This window comes from Humulus lupulus, chromosome 8 (assembly GCF_963169125.1).
Source record: "Humulus lupulus chromosome 8, drHumLupu1.1, whole genome shotgun sequence".
Classification (NCBI taxonomy): Eukaryota; Viridiplantae; Streptophyta; class Magnoliopsida; order Rosales; family Cannabaceae; genus Humulus; species Humulus lupulus.
Window position 1 is genome coordinate 11,046,713 of NC_084800.1, and position 21,882 is coordinate 11,068,594.

Genomic DNA, 21,882 nt, shown 5'->3' on the forward strand with positions numbered 1-21,882 from the left:
CGCCTATGATCAACATGGTTTGAGCGATTAGGCTAACTAGAACCAGTGATGGCATCCTCCACTGTGCCCAAATTTCGGTGAAGCTTTCAGGAATGACATGAACCATTCTTTTCTTATCGTCCTTAGTGAAGAAACAAATATGGAGCAGAGTAATTGTAGAATCAGCTCAGAAATGAGGCTGAGGAGAAACTTTATATTTATATGTAGGGTATAGTACAACGTAACAAAAAGACACAAAATATAAAGATGATACCAAAAAGGAATTAACAGAATATTCTAGATAGTAATATATTGTGGTGCTGGTACGCAAGTAGCATTGTGGCACAGACTAAACTTTCTTAACTTCCTTTGCGAAAATTAAATTGGTAAAAACTGATATCGAGATTTGTCCTTCTCTAGTTAATTAATTGCTTTTCAGCTTAGCTATATGAAAGGATATAGTTTGGTTACTTCTTCTGGAACTAGCTGGATTGGTTGACGAAATAATATATAAACTTGCAATTTAGATTTTGACAAATGTAGCCACCTAGATAGAATGGTTCAACTTTTCAATACAGCGTTATAAGCTTGAATTTTTGTATTTTAGCTCTTTTAAATTAGCAAGCCTATTACTGGAGAAATATTTTCTCCATTTAATTAAGAAGACTTAAGCTACACAAATATATAATTAAACAATGTCTCAGAAGGACCTGTGCTAGCTGCTAATGTTAACCCCTAAAATATAAGTTAAAAAAGACTAGAACAGTCAACAATGTAATATTTTAAGTTTTGATAATTTAAACACTAAAAAAATAGTTTTAGATCTAAATGTGAAGAAAGTGGTAAAGAATAGAAATAAAAAAATCTTAATCCAAAAATATCTCCAATGATAATAATAATGATGATGTGTCCAGTAATTTACCAACATTATCTAAACAATACAGAGAATGAGAGAAACATACATAACCAAATTAATAAAGAAAAAAAAACTAAAACCAAGCAACATGTCGAACAAAAAGATTCCCTTGTGGACAGCCATTCCAATCAGCCAAGTAGTAGAGTAAAGCCATTGCTTAAACAACTTGTTCAAAGGATATCGTTACGAGGATAAGATCTGTAAACAAGTTGCCGAGCAATAAATTAATGTACTGGTTAAATAAATGGTTGAAAACAGAAAACAGAATACAGAGAAAACATTTTAACATAAATAAAGGCGTTATATTTATTAAGTACCTTAGCATTGGAGGGAAAGCGAAGGACTTTATCCTTGGATTGTGCTTTAGCTTCTGCGACTTCTTTTTCAAATCGGCTGTGTACTCTTCAGGCATGTTACTCAATTTCAATTCTGTGAGAGTGCTGAACTTGGGTAGCTTAGTAGTAGGTACTGTCAATCTCAAGCAGGACCTGATTTCAAGTACTCTTAGTTTTGGCATTACTCCTTCCTCCACCACCAGTGTTTCTAGATTAGGAAGATTCCAAAGATTCAAAACAAGAAGCTTGGGAAAGCCCTTGTCGAAAACCATTTCTGTTCCACAATAAGAATCAGAAAGAAAGTAGAGAAATTTGAGTTCCGGAAGGTAGTTCCCTAGCATTTGCATTAGTAGATCACCTGTTGAAATTTCAGAACTTGATAAGGTAAGTTCAGTGAGGCTTTGTGGTAGATCAAACATGACAGATGATCTTCTTATCTTCCCTGTTAAACTTAGGCTGGAGAGCTGCGTAAGGTTATTCAAATGTGGCACGTATAGCTCCTGCGGTTCGCTGCTCTCATCGATGGATTTTAGACTCAAAGATTGTAAGTTGGTCAGTTCCTGAATGTGTCTAGCTAAATCCTCTTGCAGCCTTGGTGTCAATTGGATTGTTAGCCTCAGCTTTTGAAGATTCTTCAACTTGGGCAGCCCATCCATCAAAGCCCTGCCTTCATGATTCACAAGCACGCCAGATAACTTATGCAGATTGTTCGGTGGAGTCTTAGTTTTAATTTGACAACTCCCGTTCAAATGCAGGTTTCGAAGCTTCTTTAGTTTCCATATGGAGCTAGGAAGCTTTTGTACAAGAGTATGCTTTAGGTCCAGAGTTTGTAGGCTCGATAATTGGCCTATGGATTCGGGAAGATTCTTTATCTGAGTCCATCTTAGGCCTAGATATGTCAGCTTCTTTAGATTTCCTATGATGCTGGGCAATTGAGGTTTGTATACATGTTCGAGATCAAGAATCACCAAGCCAAGTATGCGCCCAGTTGTAATGGCCTTGCTTAGAAAGTTTCGTATATCTTCACCTGGCTGATGTCCTTCTCGGGTATCAAAGAACATAACTGAGAGAGGACAATTTTCCTCTGGTAAAAGATTTGAGTGATCCAGACGATGAATTCTCCTACTGAAACTGGCATCGTCATCGTCGAATCGATAAGCAAGTTTTTGTCCTAAACTTCCACATAAGGACCAAGAGCGAACTGCAGTGTTGTTTGTTCTGCTTGCCAGCCAGAGTTCTCTTAGAATGCCTGGAAATTGGCATGTTAAGACTTTCCCGTTAAGCTTTCTTTCAACTATTTGGATGATATTACGACCAATTAACTCCAGCAGATAATTGTAGGCTAACTTTTCCTGAGTTCTCACTCCATTAGTATTATCACTTTGTGTCAATCCTTGTGCAACCCATAAAGCAACCAGTCTCCTTGCAGAAATTTCAGAATCCTTTGGGAACAATTCAAAGTAGGAAAGACAATTTTCAAGATCTGATTGCAAGGGAAAATCTTCTTTAATGGTGTCCCTAATGGCCACCCATGGTATTTGGTTCTGACCTTGAGTTACACGCTCCAGCACCACAGACAACTCCTCCTCAGTAAGTATCTTCCCTGACAATAGATATCCAAGACGTAAGATGGCAAGGGGAAGGCCTCCAGTCCTTGTGACCACTTTTTTGGCAAGCTTTTCGACGTCTTCATCAACAGGACACGAGACTATTTGGGTGAAGAATTCCCAGCTCTCTTCTCCAGTTCGTAGCCGAAGTTGGTGGATGTTGCTCGAATTCGCATGAGAAGCCACAGCTTTGTCACGAGTGGTGATCAACATAATAGTACCGGTGTTTCTATCTGAGAGAACCGCAGGTTTGAGTATATCCCAAGCTTCCTTGGACCAAAGATTATCGAGAACCAGGAGGCATGGATTCTCATTGAAGTAACCTCGTAACTTGTTGATCCAGTAGAGTTTTTCATTCCTTTCATCTTGGGTCCGTAGGATCTGGTTCCCAACACTGCGGAGGAGTATGACATCATCAGTCTCTTCCGGTACAGAAACAAAATGACGAACATGAAAGTAATTGATAATGGATTTATGGTTTAAGATTTCCTTAGCCAGAGTTGTCTTACCGACCCCTTTCATACCAATAATGGAAAAGATCGATCCATATGGATCACGGTTAGTAGTCATCTTCAAAAATTTAAGTACGTCTTCTTCCAAACCGACAACCGAGCATGATTCTTCCATCACCTTGATCTTATACACTTGTATAAATCTCTTAAGAAGAATAAAGGTTTCCTCAATTCGCTGAACACGTTTGATATCCGCTGAAGACTCTACTTCGGAAGTCATTTTCCTCAAAAACTCAAAGCAAGCTTTTCTCGTATTAGTGGCGACGTTAGTTGCTTCTTCCTCTTCCAACTGCTTCCGGGTATTCTCCAATTCGATACGTAGCTTATTAATGGCTTCATCATGTTCGTGGGAGCTTGATATATGTTCATGATAATCAACTTGGTTAAGAATCACAGTAGAAGAAGTAGTAGTCACCGCATCCTTGGAGGAATCTCTCTGTCTCTTGATAAGGTTAAAACCGTATCTTTGTTTTGTTTCAAGGAGATGAGAGACCTCGTTACCAACATTATTTATAACGTTCTCCAACTTGCGCCTTAAAAGTCGATAATCAGTGATGAAGGCAAGCCACCTAGGCTGATCTGCAGCGTCTTGCAAGAAAGTATTGACGTCGTTCTGTGATCGAGCAGTGATTTGTTGTGCCTCCTCCACCCAAACCTTTTCAATTTCACTTTCAAGTCTAAGCTCCCGTAAATCTTTCATGAAAGCTCGTAGTAGTTGCAGCTGCATTACCAAGGATAGAACTTTGTCTCCTACCCCACGAACCAGTTTTGGCTCCTCAGTCACCAGGCGTTCCAGGACCAAAGCAACCCCCGAGCGAAATGGCGGCATTGGACCGATTACAAAGCTCTGCTCTGCCTCATCAATAGGCCTGTCTTGCAAACTTCTGACTTTAATTCTCGACTCCTCTAGTTTCTTAACAATGGAGTTTGTGTACTCTTTCTTCTGCTCAAGCTGGCTCGTTATCTCTTTCTTAATTCGACTAATTCCAAGGGCAAGCTCAACTATTGGTATGAACTTTTTGAAGACAAGTGAAACATACCGTTTGATCAAATTAGTACTAGCTCCATTTGTGACTATTATTAGTTTCTCATAATCTTCAACATAGCGCTGAGCATCTGAGCTGACCTTTGCTTCTTTCGTCAGCCACTGCTTCTCTATTTCGCTCAATGTTTGAGTAATTCCTCTCAAATTGAGCTCCGACTCCCACACTTGGTTAGCTCTGTGCTTTATTACATCTACTGACTTGTTCACTGTCTGGAAATCTTTTGCAAGAGCATCCAATAACTTCCATTCTCTTTTGATCCACCTGCTGTTGTCATCTAAATACTGCACAATTTGGTGGTTTACAACGATTAAGACTATGGAAAAGACAACGAAGATTGCTAACAAGGCTTCAGCAATATCTTCCTCCACGGGATCTTGCTCGTTGTACGGGAAAAAGGGCAAGTATCTCAAGATCAGACTCATGACTCTCAGTAGTAGTTAGCTAAGTAGCTTTGTTACGTTTGTCATTTCAGTGTCTATCTTTTTAGTCTATTTATTCATGGAGAAAAAGCACACATATTGGGTTTAACATTTTGGATCCAAAATTTTTATAAATTTCTGAGCGAATTCGTCTTTGTTTCTCTATGTTCACATAGTCATGAATTATTTAATTTTTGTTTTGGACGATTCATTTTAGCGACTTTTCCTATAGTAAAACAATTTACAAGTGGAAGTGATTTGAGGTATAGTTTTTATGTCAGATAGATCAATGATATTAAACAATGACTTCAAAAGTCTGAAGTAGAAACATTCAAACCTCACTATATTTTTCTAATAGTGACAGGACCACTAAGAAGTTCGTTGGCAATTCCTAATGCTTCGTTTCATTTTGTAGTCATTGTCATTTGTCAGTGAAATTAGAAAGCGTAGATACTATTCTCATCTCGGCATTTGTATATTCTTAGTGGTCCACATATATTTATATTACATCCTTGAGCTAAAACGAATGTAAAATGAAACACATCACGAGCACTCGTGATGTTTTATTCATGTCGTTCGCATTGATTTATTATTATATTGTTACTTCATCTTCAAAAATGAAAGTTCTTCGTCAATACGAGCGTTTCTCTCCTTACTAGTATTGTCTCTGTTACATGACTTCGTCAAATCTTCATATATATATATATATATATACTAGTTAAAAGTTAGGTGCCTATCGCACGTACATGTGGATTTAAAAATAATTAGTAATATATTTATTAAATTATATTTAAAAATTGATAAATATGTGTTTAACTTTTTTGTTGAAAAAAAAAATGCCTTTTTAAAATTTAAAATATAACTCAAATTAATAAATTTTAAAATATTTGGTAAAGATTAGACTATTTTATATCTTTTTTTTAGTTTATTTTTGTCGGAAATGTTGTTTGGTATAACCCAATTATTTTGAATACATATATATTTTTTTAAAAAACTAATGCAATGTTTATAGAGTTATTTTTATAAATTAATAAATATGTGTGTAGATTTTTTGAAAAATGAAAGATTAATATTTACTTTGCAAAATTGTGAATATAGCTTAAATCAAAAGATTTAATGGGTGTTTGGTAGATATTATACCACTTTATTATAGTATTGTTTATTTATATTTATGACAATCATATAATTTAATTTTGCAAATATATATTTAGTAACAAGGATGAATAATAAATAATATTATTTTGAAAACTACCTAGGACTTTATGTATATAAGTTTATGGAGGATAATATCAAAGTATAATGCAAAAATTAATAGTACTATTTGTACACACGATATATATATAATATTTATAATGTTTGGTGCAATTAAATATGAATATATGTATATTTATATAGGTGATTATAAGTAATAAAAAATATATAACATCTTTTCTTTTTAAATATAATTGATGAAAATTTTAATAAAAATTAAGATTATGTATTATATATATGGGTACCACTATAGTAATGATTGTTTTTAATTACTATTTATAGGTACTTTAGTACTTTTGGTACATTGATAAGTTGCAAATATATATTTTTTATAATATAGTTACAAGAAATTTTCTACCAATTTTTAAGAAATTATGAATAATTTAAAATACTATAATTAAAATTCAAACAGAATGTTGGACATATGCTTATTTGATATTTATCTATTAAATTAAATATATATAAAAAATCAGTTGACATATGTTATAATACAGCAAAAATGATTGATAAACAAAACCATAAGAGGATTAATTATTAATAGTTTTATTGTATTTAAGAGAAAATACAATTATCTTTGAAAAATAATTATTAATAAAATGCAGTGGAAAAATAATAATATCTAAATAAATAATGGCAAATGGAAACAATAAAAAGCAATAAAAATAATTATCTACGTGCGAATAATAAAACAAAGAATCTTTAATCAAGTTTGTATATATGTTAGTTAGAATAATAATAATAAAAAAATATATATATATATAAAAACGTGTCATTGGGCCTTTAAAATTAATCGAAGACACGAATAAAAACAAAACAAAAAAGATAAAAATAAAAAGTAATAAGAAATCTTTGAAGTAATAAGGAATATTCAAAGTTATATATAATATACTATAAATAAATATGGGTGAGGATAGTTTTTTTTTTTAAAATTGTAGATTATGGTGTTTAAAATACAAAATATATAAATGTTTTTTAAATTAAATATGTATATGAAAAGGACAAATGCAAAGGCTGAAATTTGTTGTATTATAATTAGAAGAATTATTCTGAGCAATATTGTTCACCGGTGCTTAATTATTGAGTTAATAGTCAATAATATTTTATTTAAAGTACGTAGCAACATATTTGATTTCTTGTGTGAATTAAGGTTTGATTAAATAATATTTTGATTGAATGAGAGATCTATCATCATATTTCGAACTAATATATTTGATATTTGTTCTTTTTAAATTAATGTTGGTATATGTACAAATAAACACATTAGATGTTATTTGTTGTTTATATGAATACTGTTGGTCATATTTTGTCTATATATAATTATAAACTATTTAAAAAAAGATAGGTGTATCAAGAGAAATTTGTATCTATTAATGAATAAGAACTAATTAGTTGTATCTCTATAATTCTCTAATAACTTAACAGTCAAGGAAAAAAATTGTTAGAGATATTAATGAATAGCTTAGGCCTTTACTTGTTTGTTATTTTTACTGTTAGTTGTTATCAGATGGTTACAACTGATTTCTCTGAGTTTGTTATAGCCAGCTGTAATTCTCTTTTCGTGTATATGTAATCAGTATCACTATATAAAGGCCAAGCCTTCCTATTCAAAGGTTGAGCTTCATTCATTCTCATATCTCTTCTTCACCCAATTTCTCTGTGATCTTGATTTTGTGACATGGTATCAAGAGCCCTAGGTAAAAATGGCGTCTAACGACTCTGTGTCTTCCGCTCAAAACGACAATCCAGGAGCTTCCATCGCCGGTCGTGAAGCTCCACCGGTAGCTCTTCCCAACAATAATCTTCTTCCCCTTACTCTTCGCCTCGATCGATCAAACTACACATTCTGGCCCTCCCTAGTCCTAGCAGCAGTTCGAGCTTACAATCTTGATGGACATATACTCGGCACCAATCCTCCACCGGTTCAATTTCTTGCAGGTGATGTTCCTAATCCTGCGTTTCTTCACTGGCTACGTTTAGATCAATTCTTGATGTACTGGATGATGAACTCGATTACTGAACACATGCTTGGTTATGTGATAAATTGTCGCACGTCATTAGAGATCTGGAATGCCTTTGCTCAGCTCTTTGCCACCACTTCCAGAGCCAGATCACTTCAAGTTCGTGGTCTCTTGCAATCAACCAAGAAAGGTTCTTCTACTGTGGATGATTACATTCTCAAGATGAAAGGCTATGCGGATACTCTTGCTGCGGCTGGCCAACCTCTTTCAGATGAAGACCTCGCTCTATACATTCTTGGCGGTCTCGGATCCGAGTACGAAGCTGTGGTGGTCAACCTAACCTCCAGATCTGAACCTCTCACTCTTCAAGAAATCCAGTTTATGCTTCACAGTCATGAGATGCGTTTACAACACTTTTCCTCTACTGCACTAGCAAATGTTCAAGCAAATGTAGCAAATCTTTCTTTGAATGGTAACAACTGTGGACGTGGTTACAGAGGTGGATATCGAGGAAACAGAGGCACTTACTTTAATCGTGGTGGTAGGGGAAATAGACCACTTTGTCAACTCTGTGGACGTGCTGGTCATACCGCTCCTAAGTGTTATCACCGTTTTGATATCACCTACACTGGACCACACTCTCCTGGTACTTCCAGCTACTCTCCCTCTCCAGAAAGTCCTCAAGCAAATCTCATAGAGACCTCGGCACTTCAAGAATCTCCTGGAACTTGGTATCTTGACACCGGAGCCACGAATCATCGAACCACGGATGATCAACATCTCACCAACACAGCTGATTACAAAGGCAAGGCAAAAGTGGTTGTAGGTAATGGTGCTTCTCTCTCTATTTTACATGTTGGTTCTAACAGTGTTCCCACCTATATTCCTACCAAATCCTTACTTCTAAAAGATATCCTTCATGTCCCGAGCATAACCAAAAATCTATTAAGTATTTCTCAATTCACTAAGGATAACAATGTTGTTCTTGAATTTGACTCTGTGTGTTGTCTTATCAAGGTCAAGACTTCGAAGCAAGTACTTCTAAAGGGTTCCCTCACTAATGGACTCTACAAACTGCATGTGCCTTCCTCTCACCCTGCTGTCTTTTCCCAGTCCGAGCACTGTAACTCTAATATCAATTGTAATCTTTCTGCTCTTAATTGTACCACTTCTAGCAACCCTGTATTTGATAAATCAATTACTAGTTTAGTTTGGCATTGTAGGCTTGGACGAGACTATTTGGGTGAAGAATTCCCAGCTCTCTTCTCCAGTTCGTAGCCGAAGTTGGTGGATGTTGCTCGAATTCGCATGAGAAGCCACAGCTTTGTCACGAGTGGTGATCAACATAATAGTACCGGTGTTTCTATCTGAGAGAACCGCAGGTTTGAGTATATCCCAAGTTCCTTGGACCAAAGATTATCGAGAACCAGGAGGCATGGATTCTCATTGAAGTAACCTCGTAACTTGTTGATCCAGTAGAGTTTTTCATTCCTTTCATCTTGGGTCCGTAGGATCTGGTTTCCAACACTGCGGAGGAGTATGACATCATCAGTCTCTTCCGGTACAGAAACAAAATGACGAACATGAAAGTAATTGATAATGGATTTATGGTTTAAGATTTCCTTAGCCAGAGTTGTCTTACCGACCCCTTTCATACCAATAATGGAAAAGATCGATCCATATTGATCACGGTTAGTAGTCATCTTCAAAAATTTAAGTACGTCTTCTTCCAAACCGACAACCGAGCATGATTCTTCCATCACCTTGATCTTATACACTTGCATAAATCTCTTAAGAAGAATAAAGGTTTCCTCAATTCGTGGAACACGTTTGATATCCGCTGAAGACTCTACTTCGGAATTCATTTTCCTCAAAAGCTCAAAGCAAGCTTTTCTCGTATTAGTGGCGACGTTAGTTGATTCTTCCTCTTCCAACTGCTTCCGGGTATTCTCCAATTCGATACGTAGCTTATTAATGGCTTCATCATGTTCGTGGGAGCTTGATATATGTTCATGATAATCAACTTTGTTCAGAATCAAGGGCGAATTGGAGTCAAGGGCGACGTTAGTTGATTTTTCTGCCACAATGTCTTGACATTTCACTGTGTTCCAAGCCCATGGTTACGTCCAATCCCAACTCCAGGGATGGAGTCAAGGGCGACATTCTTAGCCAGCATGCCGAATGCTGATAAGAGTGTCAAAAATTTAGTTACTGAGGCTAACCTTAGGTTGGCCGGCCTCTTGAATCCCCAACCAGCAACGAGCGAACCTTCGGTGGGAAATGCCCAAGCCGAAGTGGAACCCGAGCAGCAACCCCAAGCGTCTCCTCCGCGGAGGAGACCAACTGGGGTTACGATCAGGGAACCTGCCGTCCCTCACCGAACAGAGAAACCATTGGCCCCCGAGGGCAAAGGAAAACAAAAGGCTGCTGAGCCTACTGAACTTTCTGACGACTCGTTGGATGAAAACGGTATAATAATCTCGCTTTTAAATCATTTGCCAATTCCCTCTCATCTATTTGATGGGGATGGCAACTTTAAGAATGCTCCCTCCTTAAATTCAGGTTTCTTCCAGGCAGTAGGTAGTTCAGTAAATAATGTTACGACCAGTAGTTGTAGCGCGGGTACTTTACTTGTAATCCTTTTGCTTTCATTCTTTTACCCTGCGTGAACATTTAGTCTTACTGCTCGTGTTGCTTCCTTTTGTGCAGGTATGGACTCCGAGGACATTTTTGAGCACTACCAGGCCGCTGCTGCTTCTTCTGCTCAAAAGAAAGATAGCAAGAGGGCCCGAGAAGAAAGTAGCAAGACCCCCTCGAAGAAGGCCCGAACAGACGACGTTCCAGCCACTGCCCCCTCAAAGGAGAACTCACCACCTCCACCTTCCTCCGAGCAGGCGACTCCCACTCCTGCTGATCCACAGCCTTCTTCCAAGGCTCCTGACAAAGAGGCATTGGACACTCGGCCCGAAGGCTCCCTGCCCAGCCTCGTGGTCAGCTCAGCCAGGGAGAGGATATACAAACTCTCCAAGCACAAACGCAGCCAGGCAGCCATTACTGAAACTGCCTCCATGGAGGCTGATCAGGTCGTCAACAGAGGGCTGAACGAGATAGTCAGCGTAAGTTATCTCCTGTTACTTTATCATTTGTTTCTGATTTCTTGTCCTTACTTTATCTTATTCTCTGTCTTCAGGGGCTGCTAACTTTAACTGCTGGCTGGCGCCGTGTTGGGACGTTGGTTTCTCGGGGAAAGAACTTTGACTCCAGGCTTGTCGAGACTAAGCGAGCACTTGAGGCTGACAACAACAAGCTGCTCGAGGAGAATAAGGAGCTGTCCAAACAAAAAGAACAACTGTGCGAGGACAAAGCTACTCTCACCAAGGAGCTTCTGGACGCCCAAGATGCCCTGAAGAAAGCCAACGAGTCCAGGGAAAAATTCAGGGAAAGTGCCAAGCTCAACACTCAAGCATGTGCTCAGCTTGAGCTTGACCTGATCGCCAGCAGGCAGGAGACGGGGGAGCTTGAAAAACGAGTGCAGGAGCTCGAGGAGGACGGGGCCAGGAATTTGAAGAAGTACAAGGAGGCCCCTCACCTCTGCTTCTATGAATTTTGGAAGCACAACCGGGAGGCTAACTTCGACTACCTGTCCGAACGTTTGAATAGGAATCTGATGGCGCAGTGTGCTGGCACTCTTCCCAACCCTTAGGACCCTCCAGCTCCTTAAGAATTTTTCTCTTTTTATTTCGTTTTCACGGCCCACGGGTTGTATTGTAAAGACAATTTGTTTTTGTTGCTGCAAGGGCAGCTTTTTACTTTTAATTAAACAATTACATTCGACCAGTACTGCTCGCGGTGTAAAAGAATGCCTTTTAAAATTATAATATTTCTGTCTATTATAACATCTGTTCGCATGACCGAACTTAGCATAGTACTTTGGCTTGATTTAACAAAATATAAATTTGAAAAATACTCTGAGTACCGTAGCATGCTTTCACTTATTTTGTTCATGTGTTTACATACCTCTTGGTATGCTTTGCTATCGATGTACCTTATATGCCCCCCAAGTGATCGAGGAGCTTTAGGTCCTTGGTCACTTGCCTTGACCATGACCTGTGCGAACATTATTGCTGATAACTCTATAAAAATAGAGTTATTTAACTCTTTTTGTGCATTAAAATAGTTTTGTTCTCAAGTATTTTTAGTTAAATTTAGTGACTTTTAATTAGTTTTATTTAGTTTTTAATAAATATTAATTTTGACATTATTTAGTTTCCTATCTATAATTATTAATCTCAATTTTGTGTATTTTTAGGAGCTTAAATGGAAATATTGAAATTAAAGGAGATTAAAGAACAATTGATGCCTCATTAAAAAAAAAAAAAGAGAGAGATAAAAGATGGGCCATCACGTATTGGGCTTTGGAAAAGGGAATTGACAAAATGAGACCTTACATCATATATGTGTATATATGTGATGAAGGATAGCAAATGGGCCACGTGATTAGCCTTGGACATTGCAACCAAGTGTATCATATGCATATGATATATATATCATCAAAGGAAAAGAAAGGGCGGCTGCTACAGAGAGGAGGCCGACAAAAAGCAACCAGAGAAAAAGAGAACAATGAAGAAAAAGAAGAACAAAAAGAAAAAAAGAGAAAGTTTATTTGAGTGTTATTTAGGGTTTTAGTTTTGCATTTTAATTTTGAGATTGGCAAATTTTCAAAGGAAGAAGAAGAGGAATTTGAAAGAAAAACTTAGAGTCTTGTGACAACTCTAAATTGGTTTTTTATTTCTATCTTTCTCTCTTTTTCAATTTTGTAATTTTTGCACAATTTATGATGAGCTAAACTTTTGAGACTTGAATGGTTAAAGACCCCCTTTTTCATGTATTTCAAGTTTGAATGCATTACTTAAGCTAAATTGCCATTGTTCATTCAAGTGAGCTTCATGTTTATTTACTGTTGTTGTTTGGAAATTAATGGCAGGTTATTAAGCTAGATTTAATACTGGAAAGGTTAAATCTAGTAGTTGGTACTTGAATGATGTAAGAGAACACCCATTTTCTAGGTTGTTCTTAGTAAGTAGAATAGGAGTATTTTACTACCTTGCATAACTTTGAGAATTGATGCTTAAATTATGTTCTTGAATCTGATTTAATATAGGAATATATTGGGTTAGATGATAGAACTTATTTCATGAGTTTTGGAAAAATCTCATGGGCTTGTAAGGAATTCTAGTTAACTCTGTGCGTTTTGCTGAAGTAATGCTGTAACAACTGGGCAGATAAAACATAGGGGGGATTTAGCTATTCAAGTCTATCATTCCATAGATACTTTTTCTTGCAGTTAATTTTCCAGCGTTTGTAGCAATATTTTAATCTTGATTCCAGTTTAATTATTTTATTTTAGTTCACAACATCCAATCTATTTATTTTCTTAAAATTCAAAATTATTAAATAATTGGTTTTACATTAAATTTGACTTGCAATCCCTGTGGAGACGATCTTACTTATCACTTTATTACTTGTTTGACGATTGCGTGCACTTGCGTATACAATTTTCACAACAACTGCTCGATAGGAAATGCAACACTTATAATACAGCAAAACAACACACGTAATGAACAAATACTTGTAAATTTTTTTTTTTACAAAGGTTGGCAATAATGACTGGTTGCGCACAGTCCCTTATAACTCTCGTATTAAAAATGGACTAAACATGTCTTTACGAGTGATCTTGAAAATATCTTACACTTATAAGCGATTAGCCATACAACGTGGCTAACCCTTTTTCATAACTTGTAAAAAGTAAAAATTAATACAAGCCAGTCCTTTAAAAAGGGCTGTTTATTGATAATACATGCGCAGGTGTTCTCCGTTCCAATAGCGTGGAACGAGATCTCCATTTAAGCGTGCAAGCTTGTAGGTGCCTGGATGAAGGACATCTTCAATCTGGTAAGGTCCTTCCCAGTTTGGTCCGAGTACTCCAGCAGTTGGGTCGTGGGTGTTTAAGAAAACTCATTGAAGTACTAGATCTCCGACGTTGAACTTTCTTTCTTTCACCTTTGAGTTAAAATACCGGGCGACTTTTTGCTGGTACGCAGCTACTCGGAGTTGGGCTTTTTCCCGTTTCTCGTCAAGTGAGTCTAGGGACTCCATCATCAGTTGGCTATTCTGGTCCTGGCCGTATGTAATTCGTCGATGTGAGGGGGGATCTAACTCGACGGGCAGCATAGCTTCATACCCGTATGCTAAGGAAAATGGGGTATGACCTGTCGCTGTTCGATGAGAAGTTCTATACGACCAGAGTACTTCAGGCAGCTATTCTGGCCATGCTCCTTTAGCGTCTTGAAGTCTTTTCTTCAGGATATCTTTAAGTGTTTTGTTCACTGCTTCGACTTGCCCATTTTCTTGTGGATGTGCGACTGAAGAAAAGCTTTTGACGATTCCATGTCTTTCACAGAAGTCTGTGAATAAGTCGCTGTCAAACTGGGTGTCGTTGTCTGAGACAATTTTTTGAGGCAAACCATACCGGCAAACAATGTTCTTGATGACAAAGTCAATAACTTTCTTGGTCGTTATGGTAGCGAGCGGTTCAGCTTCGGCCCATTTGGTGAAGTATTCAACTGCTACGACTGCATATTTTACTCCACCTTTCCCTGTTGGCAGGGATCCAATCAAGTCTATACCCCATACTGCGAAAGGCCAAGGACTTTGCATCTGTTTTAACTCGTTGGGAGCTGCGCGTGGAATCTTGGAAAACATTTGACACTTATCGCATTTTCGCACAAACTCCATTGAGTCCTCGTTCATAGTCGGCCAGAAATAACCTTGCCTCAGAATCTTTTTTGACAAGCTCTGCCCCCCAGCGTGGTCCCCACAGAAGCCTTCATGTACCTCCCTCATCAGCTCTTTAGCTTTTTCCGGTGTCATACATCTGAGCAGTGGCATGGAATATCCTCTTCGGTAAAGAACACCATCGACCAGTATGTACCTAGCAGCCTGTCTCTGCAGAGTTCTGGCTTTGTTTCTATCTGCCTGTAGTACACCATTTGTGAGATACTCCAAGTATGGTGCCATCCATGTATCCTCCATCCGGATTTCCATATTGGTTCCGTCTGCTTGTATGCTTGGCTCGCATAATCTCTCTACTGGCACTATATTCAAAGTGTTAGCGTCTTTCGCACTTGCGAGTTTGGCTAAGGCATCTGCGTTTGAATTCTGATCTCGGGGAATTTGCTGGAGGGTATACTTCTCGAATTGCGCCAACAAATCTCTAGTTTTGTTTAAGTAAGCCACCATTTTGAGGCCCCGTGCTTGATACTCCCCTAAGACTTGATTCACTACCAGGTGTGAATCACTGTAGATATCAAGCGCTTTTATACTCATGTCTTTGGCTAACCTTAGTCCTGCGAGGAGTGCTTCATATTCGGCCTCATTGTTTGATGCAGTGAAATCGAACCTAATAGCGCAGTGAAATTGATGCCCTTCCGGCGTTATCAATATCACTCCTGCTCCTGCGTGAGATTCATTGGACGATCCTTCCGTGAATAACTTCCACGAAGGAGCTTTGACTAGGGGCTCAGGCGCACTAGGTTTTTCGCACTGCTTGTCGTCTGGGAGCTCAGTGAATTCAACGATGAGGTCAGCCAAGACTTGTCCTTTTACTGCTGCTCGCGGTGAATATGTGATATCGAACTGCCCGAGTTCGACTGTCCATTTTAATAAGCGTCCAGCCACCTCTGGCTTTTGCAGAACTTGCCGAAGGGGCTTGTCAATTAAGACTGTGATGGGATGGGCTTGGAAGTAAGGATGTAACTTCCTTGAGGCCAAGATTAAGCAATAGGCTAATCTTTCGATTGGAGGATACCTCAATTCGGCTCCAATTAATCTCTTGCTTACATAGTAAACCACCTTTTGTACGTCTTCTTCCTCTTGCACTAGTACCGCACTGGCAGCAAATTCGGTGATCGCCAGGTAAATGAACAAAGTTTCTCCGTCCATGGGTTTTGATAAAACAGGAGGCTGTGCCATGCGGGCCTTTAAGGCCTGGAAAGCCTGCTCGCAATCTCCTGTCCATTCGAATTTCTTGTTGCCTCTAAGTAGATTGAAAAAGGGACGTATTTATCCGTCGACTTGGAAATGAATCTACTTAGTGCGGGAATTCTTCCAGTTAACCTTTGCACATCCTTGATTTTCATTGGAGATTTCATGTCGATCAGGGCTTTTATCTTGTCGGGGTTGGCCTCGATTCCTCTTGAATTAACAATGAACCCCAAAAATTTCCCTGATCCTACTCCGAAGGAACATTTGAGAGGATTTAACTTCATCTGATATTTGTTCAGAACATTGAAACACTCTTGTAAATCCTTCACATGTCCTTCTGCTTTTTTTGACTTTACTAGCATGTCGTCCACGTACACCCGCATGTTTACTCCGATCAACTCCTTAAACATGTGGTTGACCAGTCGCTGGTAAGTCGCACCAGTGTTTTTCAGTCCGAAGGGCATTACTTTATAACAGTATAACCCTGTATCGGTCCGAAAGCTAGTGTGATCCTCATCAGGGGGATGCATATTGATCTGATTGTATCCAGAGTATGCATCCATGAAGGAGAGGATCTCATGTCCTGCAGTTGCATCGAATAGCTGGTCGATCCTTGGGAGTGGGAAGCAATCCTTTGGGCAGGCTTTATTGAGGTCTGTGAAATCCACACAGGTTCTCCATTTGCCATTAGGCTTGGGAACCAGTACTGGATTAAAGATCCACAATGGATAAAATGCCACCCTAATGAACCCATTCTCCTTTAGTCTTTCGACTTCCTCCTTTAAGGCTTACGATCTATCCTTATCGAGCAGCCTTCTTTTCTGTTGCACGGGTGGAAAACTCTTGTCAACGTTCAGGACATGGCTGATAACTGCAGGATCTATCCCAGCCATGTCTTTGTGTGACCAGGCAAAGACTTCCTGGTTTTTCCGCAAAAATTCCACCAGTGCATGCTTCATTGTTGCTTCTAAATTCTTCCCAACCTTTATAACTTTGGTCGGGTCTTTTTCGTCAAGTTGGACCTCTTCCAGGTCCTCGACGGGTCCAACATCTTCCTCAAAATCCCCAAAGCGAGGATCTAAGTCCCTATCCTCGCTTTGGGAAACACCCTATTTGGTGACTCTATCACCGGATTGGGCTTGTGTATCAATTGCCATCTGCAACCTATCTGGGAGAGTGCTCTTCGACGTTCCTTTCTTCGCCTTTGTAACTGAGGCATTGTAGCACTCCCTTGCTTCTTTCTGATTTCCCAACACGTGTCCTACCCCTGCGTCTGTCGGGAATTTCATGGCCAAGTGCCATATTGAGGTGACGGCCCGAAGATCAACCAGTATGGGCCTTCCAATGACAGCATTGTATGCCGAAGGACAATCAACTACTATAAAAGTAGCGAGCAATGTCCTAGTAGCGGGCGCTGTACCTGCTGTGTCTGGAAGTCTGATTGACCCTGCTGGGGCAAGTCCCTCGCCTGAGAAGCCGTAAATTGTTTGGTTGCACGGCTCCAAGTCCTTGACGAACAACTTCATGCGTTCCAGCGAAGATTTGTACAGGATGTTTACTGAACTTCCTGTATCAACTAGTACTATTTTCACCATCATGTTGGCGATTTGAACGTCCACGACCAGCGGATCAGAATGTGGGAACCGGACATGCTGGGATGCCCTGACCGAGCCTTCTTTGATGCCCTGTCCTCCACAATCATCATCTCGATGTCCTGATCGTGACGTAGGGTCCGAGCATATCGTTCCTTCGCCTTTCCACTGCTTCCCGCGAGGTGCGGGCCTCCGCAGATGGTGAGTAAAGTGCCAGCTACGGGGTCAAGCTACAAAGGTGGCGAGCGTTGGCGTGCGGGCGCATGCTCGTTTCCACCTGGAGCCTCTCGTTGGGAATTTACCGAGGCCCGTACATATCTTCTCAAGTGTCCTTGTCTAATAAGGAACTCGATTTCATCCTTCAACTGGTTGCATTCATTTGTATCATGTCCGTAGTCGTTATGATAACGACAGAACTTGGTAGTGTCCCTCTTCGAAATATCTTTTCGAATGGGAGCAGGTATTTTATAAGGCACACTAGAACTCGTGGCCTGATATACCTCTCCCCGAGACTCGATAAGGGCAATGTAGTTAGTGAACCGCGGTTCATAACGATTGCCCTTGGCTCGTTTATTGTCAGAGGTGGAAGGCTCATTATGCGGCCGTTTCCCCCCATTCTTGCCATTGCCATTGCCATTGCCGTTCCCGTTGCCTTTGCCATTGCCTGGTTTTGACCCATTGGCGGCTTTGGCGGGCTCGGCAGTCCCCTTATCCTTGCCTGGGGGTTTCCCTTCACTGGCGATGGCATCTTCGAGCTTGATGTAATGATCAGCTCGATCTAAAAACTCTTGAGTAGTCTTGACTCCATGCTTTCTGAGGCTACTCCACAAAGGCGTGCGACGCCTAACTCCTGCGGTTAGGGCCATCATCTTGCCCTCATCTCCCACTGTTTTGGCTCCAGCCACTGCTCGCATGAAGCACTGGATGTAATCCTTCAGTGGCTCTCCCTCTTGCTGGCATATCTCGACTAGCTGATTCGCCTCAGTTGGGTGCACACGACCCGCATAGAATTGTTCGTAAAATTCTTTTACGAACATCTCCCAAGAAACAATACTTGCAGGAGGGAATTTGAAAAACCACTCCTGTGCAGCATCAGAAAGTGTTGCAGGAAAGATCCTGCACCGAGCGTCTTCAGACACTTTCTGAATGTCCATCTGTATCTCAAACTTGTTGACATGAGATATTGGGTCACCATACCCGTCAAAGTTTGGAAGCGTCAGCATCTTAAACTTGTTAGGAGTCTCTACCATAGCTATCCTTTGAACGAAAGGAGTGCCTCTTCTCCTATCGTACTCGATGTGAGACGTCCTCCCCCCGACCAGCTGTTGCACTGCCTGGTTCAGGGCATCTATCTGGGCTTGCACGGCGGCAGGAATCGTTGTGGCCTCTTCTGTTGGGGGAACATACTCATCGTGCCGTTCCCGGCGGTCGTTGAGCACATCTTTCAAATCCTCGTCTCTTCGCCGCTGCTCGCTTGCACCGAGCCGGTTGAAGACGTTGTTTTGTCTGGGCTGCCCCCCAACATCATGTCTCTCAAGTTGGTCTTCCCTAGGTGATGGGCTTCTGCCTCCACCTCTTTCTTCATTCCTCCGACCGGAATTTCCTCTGCCTGAGTCGGCCTCATTATAACCATGGCCATCTCTGAATCTCGACTGGCTATGGTGGGATCTACTATTCCCTCGGTTGCCTTCCCGGGCTGGAACCTCCCGAGCGTTAGAGGGTGGCTTGCGTTGGTCGGTAGGTCATCGTGCATTATCATGCCGTGGGGGACCTCGGACCGCAGAGCCTGTCTCTAAGTTCCTTCTGTTGCCAGAAGGACGCTATCCTCTGCTCGGAGGGTTAGGCTCTTCGCCCCTATGGCGTATAGGACTGCGGGGCTGCTGCCCGGCCCTGTTCTGCCTTGACTGCGAGGGATTACCGCGACCAGCCTGGGATGGAGGCTGCGCTTCAGGATCCCTCAGCGGGACATCTTTCTGAGGCATCGATGGCTGCTCGGGCCTTTGGGGGCTCGAGGGCTGGATCGGCGGGCTAGGATTAGGACCCCTTTGGGGCGGCCCATTTGTAGGTTAATCAGGCTGTGAGGCAGGTACAGCCTGATTCCTAGCCAACTGTAAGGCTGCTTCGAGGGCTGCCATGGCCTCCCTTTGGCGACGGTCCATCTCCGCCTGTCTTTCACTTAATTCCTGGCGCTGTCGCTCAATTTCTTGTTGCTGCCGCGCCATAATCTCAGCAGCACTCTCCTGGCTGGCCCTCAGATTGGCCAGTTCATCCTGCAATACCCCCAGGGTATTCCTCAGCGTCTAGAATCCAATTCTTCCTCATCAAACTCCAAATGTGGCTCATTCTCAGCCATGTCTCGGGGTGGAGGCGGTTGAGATGGTGCAGCGCTAGCCGCCTGTCCAGTCTTCTTTGTTGTTTTCGCCATTGATACTTCAACAATATTATATCAAGCTCTCAATGAAAGCACCAGAATGTTGACCCTGATTTTGGTCAACTGACACGGAGTTAAAAATGCTTGATGTGGACAGATATGTTAGAATGAATATAATGACGAAAACAGTAAAGCACACAAGAATTTATAGTGGTTCGGCCCCAGAATCTGGTAATAACCTACGTCCACTTGAGCTGTTATTGATATAATATTTGAAAGGAGTGATCAAAGAACTAGGGTTCAATGAGTTTCACTAACCTCTGAAGAACAAAACACTATATCGAATATGATAGCTCTAGTTCACTCGTAAATCTCTAATCTTCAGTAATTAGAAAGCCAAAAGTCCCTTCCTTGAGCCATTTTTCTCTATTTATAGGCTCAAGGAAGATTACATTAATTTGTTATAGATATTCTTTCCTAAATAATCGGATACTCAGGAAATCATGGGAGATAATTTCAGATATGATCATAACTGCATAAGATTTTCTCCAAATATAACGAGTATACGACCAAGCTGGTTGTATATACCGATTGAGCGTTGCGCCACGAAAATCTTTTTGGTCGATGGTCGAACAAGACTTCTGCCAGATGTCAGCCACGTGTACCAAACGTCTGCCATGTCATCAATGCCTGTTTTTTGGATAACAATAACTTTATTTAAAAACCCCAAAATAAATATTGTGAAAATTATAAAGTAACATATGAAATTTGGTATAGGTATCCATTGTTTATAAAAGATAAAACATAAATTTAAATACTAATTGCGGAATTACATCAAAACATAATTTTAAAGACATAAATTAAATAACGTCATCCTCGATCAACACGCAGTCCATTGAATCCATTCATCCTTAACACACAAGCCAAGCTACCAAGAATCCTTCCGCCTTCCATGTCTATTCTCCTGCATCATACTAAAAAATAAAGGAGTGAGTCTAATGCCCAACAAGGAAAATCTACTAAAAGCATACATCATAAATCATAAACATAAGACTATATCATATACTATAAAACATATATCATATAGGACTACAATATTAATGGCCATTAACTCATTAGGGTGGTATGCAATAAAACCTATATAAGCCTCAGTCTACTAATCGAGGTAAGTTAGATTACATCTATAAGCCATAATAATGATAAAATTCTTAGGGTTTGCTATCTAAGCAACTATAAGCCCTAATCTTAAGGTTTGCTATCTAAGCAACTATAAGCCTCAAGTGACATAAAAGTAAATCATATATTCATATTATACATACTATAACATATTATCATAACATATCATATCACATAAACATATAAGCACATAAATCTATCATATTTTCCTTACCAACATCGAGATATTTGAGAACAAGGACGGGATGTGGAACACTCCTAAAACCAACAATAAGAATGGTGAGTATTTCTAAAGAAAAGAGATGAATTAAAAGAAAACTAAACCACCAAGAAGAAACTTACCGAAAAGAAACCTTAAGTTCAAAGAACTGAAATACCTAACCAAGAATCGAAACAATGACTTAGGATCTAAATGAAAACTAAAGAACCATATAGAAATGAACTTAAGAATAGGAATACCTTGGATGAACTAGAACCAATCTACACCTCGATATTGAAAACACAATATATCTCACTTCCCAAGTGTTTATAAAGCTTAAGATGATAAAGCTTTTATCCCAAACCCAAGTGTATCTCTCTATAGTAACCCTAGCAGCTTGAAGGCTCTAAATACAGCTTGAAGAATGAAGAAAATGGTTGAGTACTAGGTCCTATTTATAGAGTTCAAGGAGTGAAAA

General features: G+C 39.9%; 1 protein-coding gene across 2 annotated transcripts; it reads right to left on the reverse strand.

The window, feature by feature from the left end:
- Positions 1-845: 845 nt before the first annotated feature.
- Positions 846-5,034, reverse strand: LOC133794542 (putative disease resistance protein At1g50180). Of its 2 annotated transcripts, XM_062231828.1 has the most exons (3): positions 1,589-5,034; positions 1,213-1,504; positions 846-1,093 (listed from the first exon to the last, which is right to left on the reverse strand). In XM_062231828.1, exons 1-3 carry the CDS (start codon positions 4,815-4,817, stop codon positions 1,066-1,068), a joined length of 3,549 nt encoding a protein of 1,182 aa, XP_062087812.1. In that variant the 5' UTR covers positions 4,818-5,034; the 3' UTR covers positions 846-1,065. The 2 variants fall into 2 exon arrangements, with proteins under 2 accessions (XP_062087812.1, XP_062087811.1); XM_062231827.1 differs by having other exon boundaries at positions 1,213-5,033.
- Positions 5,035-21,882: the final 16,848 nt, after the last annotated feature.